The 11,219-nt window shown below is 53.9% G+C and overlaps 1 protein-coding gene across 1 annotated transcript; it reads right to left on the bottom strand.

The window, feature by feature from the left end:
• Positions 1-1,333: 1,333 nt before the first annotated feature.
• Positions 1,334-5,662, bottom strand: APLNR (apelin receptor). Its single transcript, XM_045012821.1, has one exon. The coding sequence runs from the start codon at positions 5,401-5,403 to the stop codon at positions 4,279-4,281; it is 1,125 nt and encodes a 374-aa protein (XP_044868756.1). The 5' UTR covers positions 5,404-5,662; the 3' UTR covers positions 1,334-4,278.
• Between the last annotated feature and the right edge of the window lie 5,557 nt (positions 5,663-11,219).

Raw genomic sequence — 11,219 nt, forward strand, 5'->3', positions numbered from 1 at the left:
GTGTGTGCCCTCAGACACAGACATGAAGGCACAAGCTCACAGATGCACAAACATGCATATGCCAATTCCTGCACACTGCTACAGAGATGAGATCGTTCACACGTACACCAACACACATGTACACCAACATACATGTATGCCAACATGCACGGACAGACACAACCAAAGAGAACCAGATGCCAACACACATTTATACCAACATACATGCCTGGACACACACAAAGAGAAGCAGATACCAACACACATGCACATTGACACACAGAAGCAAACACTAACACATATGTACACCAACAGGCACGGACAGACACACACAGAGAAGCAGACACCAACACACGTATACATAACACACATGTACATCAACATACATGCACATAGACATACAGAAGCAGACACCAACATACATGTACACCAACATACCTGCACGCACAGTAGACACCCACACATGGACACAGTGCCTGCTCAGAAGTAGGAACCAACACATACACACACATTGACATCCATGTGCCCACAAATACCCCATTTACTGCACAGACTAGGGGTCCCCTCCAGAGCTTTGTGCCTCTGCCGGCTGATTCTGTCCTTTCCCACCACGAGGGAAAGCTGCTTCTTCTCTGTCCCAAGAATTCTCCAGCAGGTCTGGACAAGCAACTGGTTCTGGTCAGAAAAATGGCCCAGGATCTGGCTTCTCCTGGGAGTACACCAGTGACTCTGCCCACAATCCCATCCCAGCCTGCGTGTGCTCCCCACCCCTGAGCAGCTAAGGGGCACTTTAACCCACACATGTTTGGGGGGTCGATTGACCAGGTAGGGCCTTCTGCTCTTCCCCTTCCCTTCCCCCCGCAGCCTCCCACCCACTAGGCCTCCACATCTGGTTTTCATTTAGCAGCTCCACCCAACAGCAGCTCCTGAACAGCTGTTCACTCCCGGTTGTAAATTCATGGAGCCGTCTGGCTTTGCAGGGACGTGGCAGGACAGATTAAACGGTGGTGACACACACATACCCCCATCCAGCTGTCTCCTCCCCACCCTTTCTTCCCACTCTGTGTCCATTATCCTCCGTCTTCACCATGGTCATTCCCCCGTCTCCGCCCCCCACCCCATCTCTGCTCCCCCCACCCCAACATTGCCCCCTCCACCATCTCTGCTCCCTACTCCCCTCTGGTCTCTTCCCCCCTCCCTACCCCCTTTAATCCCTTTCCCATCTCTGCCCCCTTTCCCCACTTCTCCCTCCCACCATCCTTTGATCACACACACCTAACCAGGATCTCCGTTAACTTTCCCCCAGGGCAGTTACTGAGCTCACCTGACAAGAGGCATTTAGTCAAGGCCCATTTATTCATCATACACAACAACTGCCCGTTGCATCGGCATGACAAGAGGCGGCCCCCGTCTCAGCAGTGACCCCACAGTCCGAGGCGGACCCCATTGTTCAGAGTTCTGATGGGGCAGGGGTCGGAATCCCAGAGACGCCCCCACAAGCTGTGAGGCTGCTCCCAGGCCAGCCCAGAACAATATTTGGCCTGGAGATCTCGCCAGGGGATCGTGGCCTCTCTTCTGTCACCAGATGTCCACTTGGAAATACAGGTTGCTTGTGGGCACTGGGGTCTTCCGAACCGTGGAAGCTGTGTCCCAAAAGCGAAAAGGCTGCGGATGACCTGTTTTTAACCAGGCTCTAGTTCAAATGGAGCTGCCCACCCTCCCTGGGACACCTTCTCCAGCCTCAGTGGATCCGTAGCGAGCCGAGAGTCTTCACCATTCCCCCAAGGGCTGGGTCAGGTCAGGGACTGCTCTTGTTTGCCCAAAGTCCCTCCAGAGCCCTTATGGGTGAAGAGGGATGCGGCCACAGCACATCAGCCCCAGGCCTTATACTAGCATGGTCCTGAGAGGCAGTGTGGGTGGGTGGCCCAGCAAATCCACTGCATCCTACTGGAGCGGCTGCGACCACAGAGCTTTCCTGTTGCTGTTCCACCTCCTGCTCCTCTGCACTCATTGGTCGCTAGCCGACCTGGCCCTTCCGTCCCCTTCCCTCGCCCTTCAGCCCCTCACCCAGAAAAGGGACACATGGCGAGAGATGCGGCCCAGTGACCCACTGGCCCCTCCCCTGCCACAGCCCAGTCTGAATAGCAAAACTGCCCACCCCTCGCTCCCCACAATGCCCTTCTTACACAGCTTCTCCCATAGTCCATCAGACTCAGGGCATGGACAGTGAGTAGAGCCGTGCCTGGGGATGCTGGCAACCTGGGTGCTATTCCTGCATCTGTCCTCTTAGGTGATTCTGGGCAAGGCACGTCCTTGTGCCGTGCCTCAGTTTCCCCACCTGGTACCAACCTACTTTGGGAAGCACTTTGCAATCTGCTGATGAGAAGGGCCCAGTATTATTGTCAGGGGTTGGTTAACAAGCAAGAGCAATATATATCTATATAGCCCACCCCCGCCCCGCAATCAAACCAAAGCCCCTCCTTCCAGGGAGGGCAGTTCCCTGCATGCTCATCCTCTGAGCTGCTTTGGAGTTGTGGCTGAGGCTATCTGAGCAGAGGGAAGAAGGCGACATGTGAGCCGTGACCCTCGTTAACCTCCTCACAGTCTTTTTTTGACATGTGGGTGAAGGCGAGCAGGTGAATAAACACAGGACATGAGGGAGCAGCAGCTTGGATTTCAAAATCGGGGGGGGGGACCCTCCTGACCCCAGCCCCTCTTTTTCCTCCATTGTGAGATGATTTCCTCCTCTTCTCACATCATGGCTGAAGTGGGACACATACGCCTTCCCCCCCACACACACACACACACCACACAACACAGAGCCTGGCGTGGCTGTGGGGCCCACACTCACCCCCAGATGAAACAAGCCCAGCGGGGGATCCTGGGTGGGTGGGTGATGTAAAGGAGGGGGGGCTGGGTGAGGGGACGGTGGCTCTCAGTAAAGGGAATGTATGTGCCTGGGGAGGGGGGCGATCCCACTGGCCCCACCCAGCTGGGGGAAGAATTGCTCCCAACACCTTGTGGGTCTGGGTATTGACCGAGGCATTAAGAGAGAGGGGGAGGAGGGTGTGGATGGGGGTGGGGGTTGCAGACTCTTCCTCCTCCCCTCACCCCACCACAGCAGACAACGGGCAGAGTGAATTTTCAGGGGGGCAGGAGCCAGTGTCTCAGGAGAGGCAGCAGCAGGAGCCAACCCTTCCCTCCAGCCACAAGACACTGTGCAGATCAGGCTCACTCTAGAGGCAGGAGGGCGTTAGGGGGTGGTTATTTGGGGGTAGTCTTCTAGCCCTCCCCCCCCCACCAAACCAACGCCACACCCCCAATGCCCAGCCAATGCCCGGGGCTGGCCCTGCCAGCCCTGGGGGGTGGGAAAGGCGGTGTGCGGGGGAAGGGCCGGGAATGCAGAAACCCTTCATCCCTGGGGCTGTCTGCCTCCAGGTCATGAGCCCTTTAGCGCAGGGGTTCTCAACCTTTTTCTTTCTGTGGCTCTCGTAACGTGCTATAAAAACTCCACGGCCCGTATGTGCCGCGACTGGTTTTCTGCATGTAAAAGCCAGGCTGGCATTAAGGGGTAGCAAGCAGGGCAATGGCCCAGGGCCTCAGAGGGCCCTGCAAAGCTAAGCTGCTCAGGCTTCAGCTTGAGGCCCGGTTGGCAGGGCTCGGGCCAGTGGGGCCTTGGCTTTCTGCCCCGGGCCCCAGTCAGTCTAATGCTGGCCCTGCTTGGCGGACCCCCTAAAACCTGCTCACGGCCCCCCAGGGAGCCTCGGACCCCTGGTTAAGAACTGCTGCTTTAGGGTACGTCTACACTGCAGCTGGGGAGACAGATAAGGCTAGGTCTGCGGGAGCTAACGCCCTAAAAATAGCCGTGTGTGGCCATTGCAGAGTGGATGGCGGCCTGGGTAGCCACCCAGGCACAAGCCTGCCAGAGCTCTTGGATCCATCCTTGGGTGGGTAGGTCTGGGAGGCTTCTCCCAGCCGCAGTGTAGATGGTCCCCTAGCGGACAGTCCGTGCCTGGAAGGGTTGCGCTGAGGTTCTGCGGGGTAGCCACGGGCCTTGGGAATGCTTTATCTGCACAAGGCCTGTGGCAAGGGAGAAGCAAATCCAAGAGCGAGCTGGAGGAAGAGAAGAAGGAGAAATGGAAGAGGTGGTGAAGGGTGAAAGAGGGAGACAGCGATGGAGAGAGAAAAGAAAGTACGAAAGAAGGAGTGAGAGAAGCAATGGAAGACAGAGGGACAGCAGAGGAGGACTCACTCTACCTGATGTCCCCAAGAGGGCGGGTCCATGTCATCCCCCTTCTCTTAGCCTCGGAGCAGAGTTTCCTGCCTGCCTGGACCCAGTTTCTCCTGTGGCAGCTCCCCACCCTTTCCCTGCAGGTTCTGACTGTGGGTAGAGGAGTAGCTGGCTGACTTGTCCTTGCTGGACCCTGGCCAGCGCCCCCTGCTGCAGCACAGGACAGCGACACAGGCCTGCCGGAAGCGAGGGTCAAAGAAGGCATAGAGGAAGGGGTTGAGGCAGCTGTTGATGTAGGCCACACAGGTGCAGTAGGGGTGCAAGTTATTGAGGAAGGCATGGAAGCCGCAGGACCAGGGAATCACCTCCAGGTCCATCAGCACATAGATGGTCTTCACCAGGTGGTAGGGTAGCCAGCAGAGGGCAAAGGTGGCCACCAGCACGATGATGATGCTCAGCAGTCGCTTCCTCTTCCTCAGCTCCTCGCCACGCTCCTTCCGGAAGTGGTCAGCGATGGTGCGGGCGATGAAGAAGTAGCAGGTCAGCATGACGACAAAGGGGATCACGAAGCCCAGCATGGTGGAGGACAGGCCCAGCCCCACCTCCCATGCCCCCTCAGTCCCATTGGCCACCACACCTGAGTAGTCCATATAGCACGTCACTTTGGTTTCTCCCAATAGCACCGCTGCCTGCCGGAGGATCATGGCTGGCAAGGCAAAAATGGCCGCCAAGGCCCAGAGGACAATGGTGGCCACCAGCCCACTGGCCCTCCACCTCAGCTTGGCATTAGCCATGGGCCGCACGATGGCCAAGTAGCGATCAATGCTGAGGCCCATCAGGCAGAAGACGCTGGCGTGCATGTTGACGAAGATCAAGTAGCTGCTGAGCTTACATGTGAAGGAGCCGAAGGGCCAGTCGTATCCCAGCCAGGCATAGGCAGCCCAAAGTGGCAGGGTCACTACAAAGGTCAGGTCAGCCATGGCTAGGTTGGCAATAAAGGTGTCGGCTGAGCGCCGCTTCTCCTGCCCTCCCCGGAAGATGGTCCACAGCACCAAGCCGTTGCCTATGGTGCCCAGCAGGAAAACCAGCAGATAGATGGTGGGGAGGAGCACCAGGGACGGGCTCCATTCCTCGTACTCACAGTCGCCCGTCTGGTTCTCGCCATAGGCTGCCCAGTCCAGCTGCTCCTCCATGCCTCAGGGATCCCAGCTCGAAGGGTGGGAGAAGGATGCTGGGAGAGAGGAGTTTCTTCTGGCCCCAAAGGTTTCTCAGACTCTGTGGCTCTGCTGGGACCTGGGTCTACGGGGAAAATGTTCTAAGTCCCTCTGACTTCCCAGCCACGTCCTTGCTCACTCAGCTCATTTCTCTTCTCTTCTCCTTCCTTCCTTAAGCCTCAGACAGATGTGGCCAGAGCCCTCCCTGCTCTCTGTCTGTCTCTCTCTGTCTCACACACAGGCAGCTGTTCCTTCCTCCTGCCCGTCAGTCCCTGAGCCTTGTGTCTAATTAGAATCGTTAAGTTACAGCCCCTTCCCCCTTCTTCCCACACCCACCCCTCCCCTTCGCCTCTCACTCAGCATCCTCAAGGCCAGCAGAGGAATTGGCTCCTGAGGTGCTAGGCAGGGCAGCTCGGGCAGCTCTTTGAATCCAGGAGCCCATGCTGCCTGCCCGTCTCCGTCCCCACCTCCGTGGGTCCCCAGATCCAGGGCTGGAATGTGGACTAAAGCCAACCGGAGCTGCTGGGGGGCAGCGAGGCGGGTGGGTCAGTGTGAAATTTCACAGATGCATTTAGCAACCCCACTAAAGTGATCGGCCCTGTCTGTCTGCCGGTCCCTCTGCTGGTTCCAGCGTTCACTTACAGGAGTTTTACTTTACCGGCATGGCAAGGGAAGTTGCCAAAGCAAATATCAGCCCCCTTGGGTCCCATCTGTGCTGCAGAACCAAAGACTTGGCTGTAACACAGTGGCCCTTGATCCCCTCCGAATAAACCAGGGGGTCCCCGTTCTAACTCAAGACACACCGTTTGCTTTTGCAGTGCACAGAGGAAGAAACCATGTATTTGCCATGCTCCTGAACATGCAAAGAGCATTGCTGCAGCACAGCCCAGGGACATGATTCAAACGTGGCCTGCCCCTATCCACAATGCAAGAGCAGACGGAGTTCTACCCACGTGCTCCTGTGTTGTAACGGCCTCTCCGAGCCTGGGAAAATCTACAACAGAGGTGCGCTCGTTAGGAGCGTCTGCAAGAGCGGCAAATCTTGCCACATGAGATTAGAGCATTTCTCACGGGTCTGTGTGTAACTGGTACACTATTGAATGACCACAGCACTTCACCCGTCTTTAGTCCCCTGACTGCATGCAGCAGCACAGTACACAGGAAATAGTATGTTACTGGAGCTAGCCCATGCTTTGAGATGGATATTGAATAACCAGCAAGGGGAGCCCTATGTTATTTTAACATTTTTGTTCATGAGCTGGAAGGAAAGATAAAATCGTCACTGATAAAGGTTGCAGATGACACCACACTTGGGGGAGGGGTAAATAACAAAGAGGACGGGTCACTGATACAGAGAGATCTGGGTCATTTGGGAAATTGGGCGTAAGCAAATAATATGGCGAAATGGAAATGAAATGGAAATACACACACCTCGGAACAAGGAACGGAGGCCACACCTACAGGATGGGGAATTCTATCCTGGGACTCTGTCCACCGCAATCCCCAAATCTTTTTCAATCTGCTGAGCTCCCAGTGTGAGACTGTGGCCAGAAGGGCTAATGCCGACCTTAGATGCATAAACAGGGGAGACTTGAGTAGAAGTCAAGAGGGTTATTTCACCTCTGCATTTGACTCCGGTGCGACCACTGCTGGATGGACTGTCCAGTTCTATTGTCGACAATTCAGGAAGGAGGTTGATACATTGGAGAGGAGTCAGAAAAGAGCCACAAGGATTATTAAAGGATTGGAAAACCTGCCTTATAGTGATAGACCCAGGGGCGGCTCTAGCTTTTTGGCCGCCCCAAGCACGGCAGTCAGGCAGCCTTTGGCAGCTTGCCTGCGGGAGGCCCCCAGTCCCGCAGATTCGGCGTGCCCACCACCGAATTGCCGCCAAATCCACGGGACCGGTGGACGTCCCATGGGCAAGCCGCCAAAGGCTGCTTGACTGCCACCCTCACAGGGACCGGCAGAGTGCCCCCCACGGCTTGCCACCTCAGGCACGCGCTTGGAGCGCTGGTGCCTGGAGCCGCCGCTGGATAGACACCAGGAGCTCAGTCTATTCAGCTTAACAAAGAGAAGATTGAGGGGTGACTTGATCGCAGTCTGTAAGTACCTACATGGGGAACAAATATTTAATAATGGGCTCTTCAGTCTAGCAGAGAAAGATCTAACATGACCCAATGGCTGGAAGTTCAAATCCAGACTGGAAATAAGGGGCACATTTTGAACAGTGAAAATAATTAACCACTGGAACAATTTACTAGGGGAGAATCTCCATCACTGGCAATTTTCCAATCAAGATGGGCTGTTTTTCTAAAAGCTCTGCTCTAGGAATGATTCTGGGGCAGGAGGTCAGACTAGACCATCACGATGGCCCTTTCCGGCCTTGGAATCCATGGAAAAGCTACAAGGAAGATTGGAGGGCTGGAAAGCTTGCCTTGCCGTGACAGACTAAAGGAGGTAGAATCTTTTTAGCTTCTCCAGCATCAATCTGTGAGTGCCTAGGGAGAGAGAAGGCGCAAGGGCTCTTTCATCTAACAAAGGCGTAACAAGAGCTAATGGCTGCAAACTGAAGGCTAAGCACATTCACATGGGAAACAAGGTGCAAACGTTTAACAGTGGGGGTAATTAAGCAGTGAGACAATCCACCTAGGGATGTGGTGGATTCTCCATTTCCTGGAGTCTTTACACTAAAGTTGGATGTGGGTCTAAAAATTCATTTCCTCACAAGATATTGGGATCAATGCAAACATTACGGGGTGGGATTCTATGGCCTCTTTCCTATAGGAGGTCGGACTACATAAGAATACGAATAAATACCTAGCTCTTCGCGTCATCCTCATTTTAAAGATGGGGAAACTGAACCAATCATCATGCTCCCTTTTGGCCTTCACCTCTATGGGCCTTTGAATGACTGGGGCACTGAGGAACAGTGGCCTTTTAAGCAGCATGCAAGCTAGTTCACCAGCACTTTTCATCTCCCCAATCACTGTCCTATGACACACAAGCACAGGCTAAAAACAAATATGATTTAGGTTTCTTTGCAGCAGAACTAACAGCCCAAAGCCCCAGCAGTGTGTGGGTGGCAAATTTGTGTGGAGACATTCAATGTGCTAAAGGTTAATAAACTTATCTGGCAGGACAAAACCCTCCGGTGTGGCTGATGCCCAATAGTTTAAGTGTGCACTAGGCATGGTCAGTGGTAAATAGCTTTTATACAATGGGTCAAATGTATTCCTCAGCTATCCCCATAGATCCCCATTCCGGTCAGTGGGGCTGCACAGAAGTTTGTATCCTCAAGCATTTTTGATTCAGCAGCTGAGGCTATCATGGATTCTGGGAATGCGCCTGCTGCCGCTTCCCTTTCTCCCAAAGTTCAGTGAAGTTTTGGTCCCTGGCATTTTACTGGAGGAATCTTTCATTTGGCCAGGCCTTTAGATGGTATAAATTGGCATAGCTTCAAGGGAGCTGCACCACGTTACCCCAGCTGGGGATCTGGCTGTGACACTCTGTACCTCAGGGGAACACCTGGCCTGCATCCCCATGTTCGGCCTTATAATACGATTGTGTGGTATCCAATGCAAAGTTTGTCATATCGCGTGATCATTCCCCTCTATTCGGCATTGGTGAGGCCTCATCTGGAGTACTGTGGCCAGTTTTGGGCCCCACACAAGAAGGATGTGGAAAAATTGGAAAGAGTCCAGCGGAGGGCAACAAAAATGATTAGGGGGCTGGAGCACATGACTTATAAGGAGAGACTGAGGGAACTGGGATTATTTAGTCTGCAGAAGAGAAGAATGAGGAGGGATTTGATAGCTGCTTTCAACTACCTGAAAGGGGGTTCCGAAGAGGATGGATCTAGACTGTTCTCAGTGGTACCAGATGACAGAACAAGGAGTAATGGTCTCAAGTTGCAGTCGGGGAGGTTTAGGTTGGATATTAGGAAAAGCTTTTTCACTAGGAGGGTGGTGAAGCACTGGAATGAGTTACCTAGGGAGGTGGTGGAATCTCCTTCCTTAGAGGTTTTTAAGGCCCAGCTTGACAAAGCCCTGGCCGGGATGATTTAGTTGCGGACTGGTCCTGCTTTGAGCAGGGGGTGGGACTAGATGAGCTCCTGAGGTCCCTTCCAACCCTGATATTCTATGATATTCTATGAAGGGCTATGTGGAGGGTCGCAGTGAGGCTCTGAGGCTAGCATAATCCTCCTGGAAGCACGGGACCCACAAAGACAAGGTCGGAGCTTTGCCACAATAAGAATTCCTTTGTTAAACTGATGAACTCATATAAGCTTGCAGCGTCCAGCAGGCATAACTGGACACTGCAAGATGGAGGTTCCTAGGGTTGTGTCTGGGACCAGAGATATTGGCTAGTGTCATTCGGTTGCACAATCCAAGCAATGACTGGCCGAAAGTGCTCACTCGCGTAGCTGGGAGCAGATTACATGCCAGAGGCTGTGCGTGAACAGCCCAGGAGTGGGGGTTCTCACAGCAGAGCAGGGTAAGGCTGGCTCCCAGAGTCAAGGACTGGAGTGACCTAACAGATCACCAGGCCAGATAACACCAGGGGAACATCACACTGGCCCATTGATGTCAATAGAGCTGTGCTGATTTACACCTACTGGGGATCTGACCCGCTGACACCAATAGAGCTATATCTGATTTACACCAGCTGGGGATCTGGCCCCACTGAGTCTAATCATCCAAGGAAGCATCCGATGGTTTGCTCAGTGAAGGGGAAATGTCCCACAATTTCTCCTCTGGTTTGTTGGTTAAATAATCTTAAATCCCCCTTCAGTACGACTCCAGGAGCCTTTGGTGTCTCAGGTCAAGTTCCTCTTTGGGATCCTCGACTCCCCAGTTGCTGAGAGTCTGTGTTTCCCGGATACCACAGAGGGAAGCTAATTGTTCGTGGCCCCAGACATCCCTTGGGTTGTTGTCAATATAATTATTTAGCTGTATGGAAAAGGAAGCAAGGAGAGGTGCCTGCCCGGAGCCCTGGGCACCCTGCCATCACTGAGATACACAAACTGTGCACACACCAGCAGCCCCTCCCTGGGACAGAGCCAGCCTCCTTCACTCGGGCCAGGTCTCTACGAGGAAATTAGGTCTGTGTAACTACATCACGTGGGGAAGGGAGGGGGTGAAAAATCAACACCCCTGACCAACGCAGTTATACTGACCTATGTCCGGTGTGGACAGCTAGAATTCGCCTGTTGACCTAGCTCCCACCTCTCGGGCGGGCGGAGTACCTACACCGACGGGACAGCCTTTCCCACCGGCGTAGGTAGCATCTTTGCTGCAGCATTTTAAGTATAGACAAGCCCCAAGTAACAACCCCAGAACCCCAGCCCACCTCAGACCCTCTCGGCAGAAAGAGTCGCCGTGACTTCAGTGGGCAGTGGATCAGGCCCTATATTGCCACCCTCTACCAATGCCTGCGAAAAAGAGACTTCCTCAAGGTCAATCAATTCAGGCGATTTCTGAATGCCCTGCCGAGAGCCCTCTCTCTAGTTATGGTAACAATACCTGGCTCTTATATAACCTGTATAGCCTAGATCTCAAAAGCACTTTATAAAGGAGGGAAATATCATTTTGAAGGGGGGGAAACTCACACACATAGAAAGCCGTTACTTGTCCAAGATCCCCCCAGTAGCTCAATGGCAGAGGCAAGACTAGACCGCAGGTCCTCAGAGTCACAGTGAGCTGCTCAAGTCACTAGCCAGCTCAGTCTCACCCTGTATCATTGTCCATTGTTGGTGGATGCAGAGGTCATCCACCAACACAAACAACGGTCAG

The sequence above is a fragment of the Mauremys mutica genome, chromosome 4 (genome assembly GCF_020497125.1).
Source record: "Mauremys mutica isolate MM-2020 ecotype Southern chromosome 4, ASM2049712v1, whole genome shotgun sequence".
NCBI lineage: Eukaryota > Metazoa > Chordata > Testudines > Geoemydidae > Mauremys > Mauremys mutica.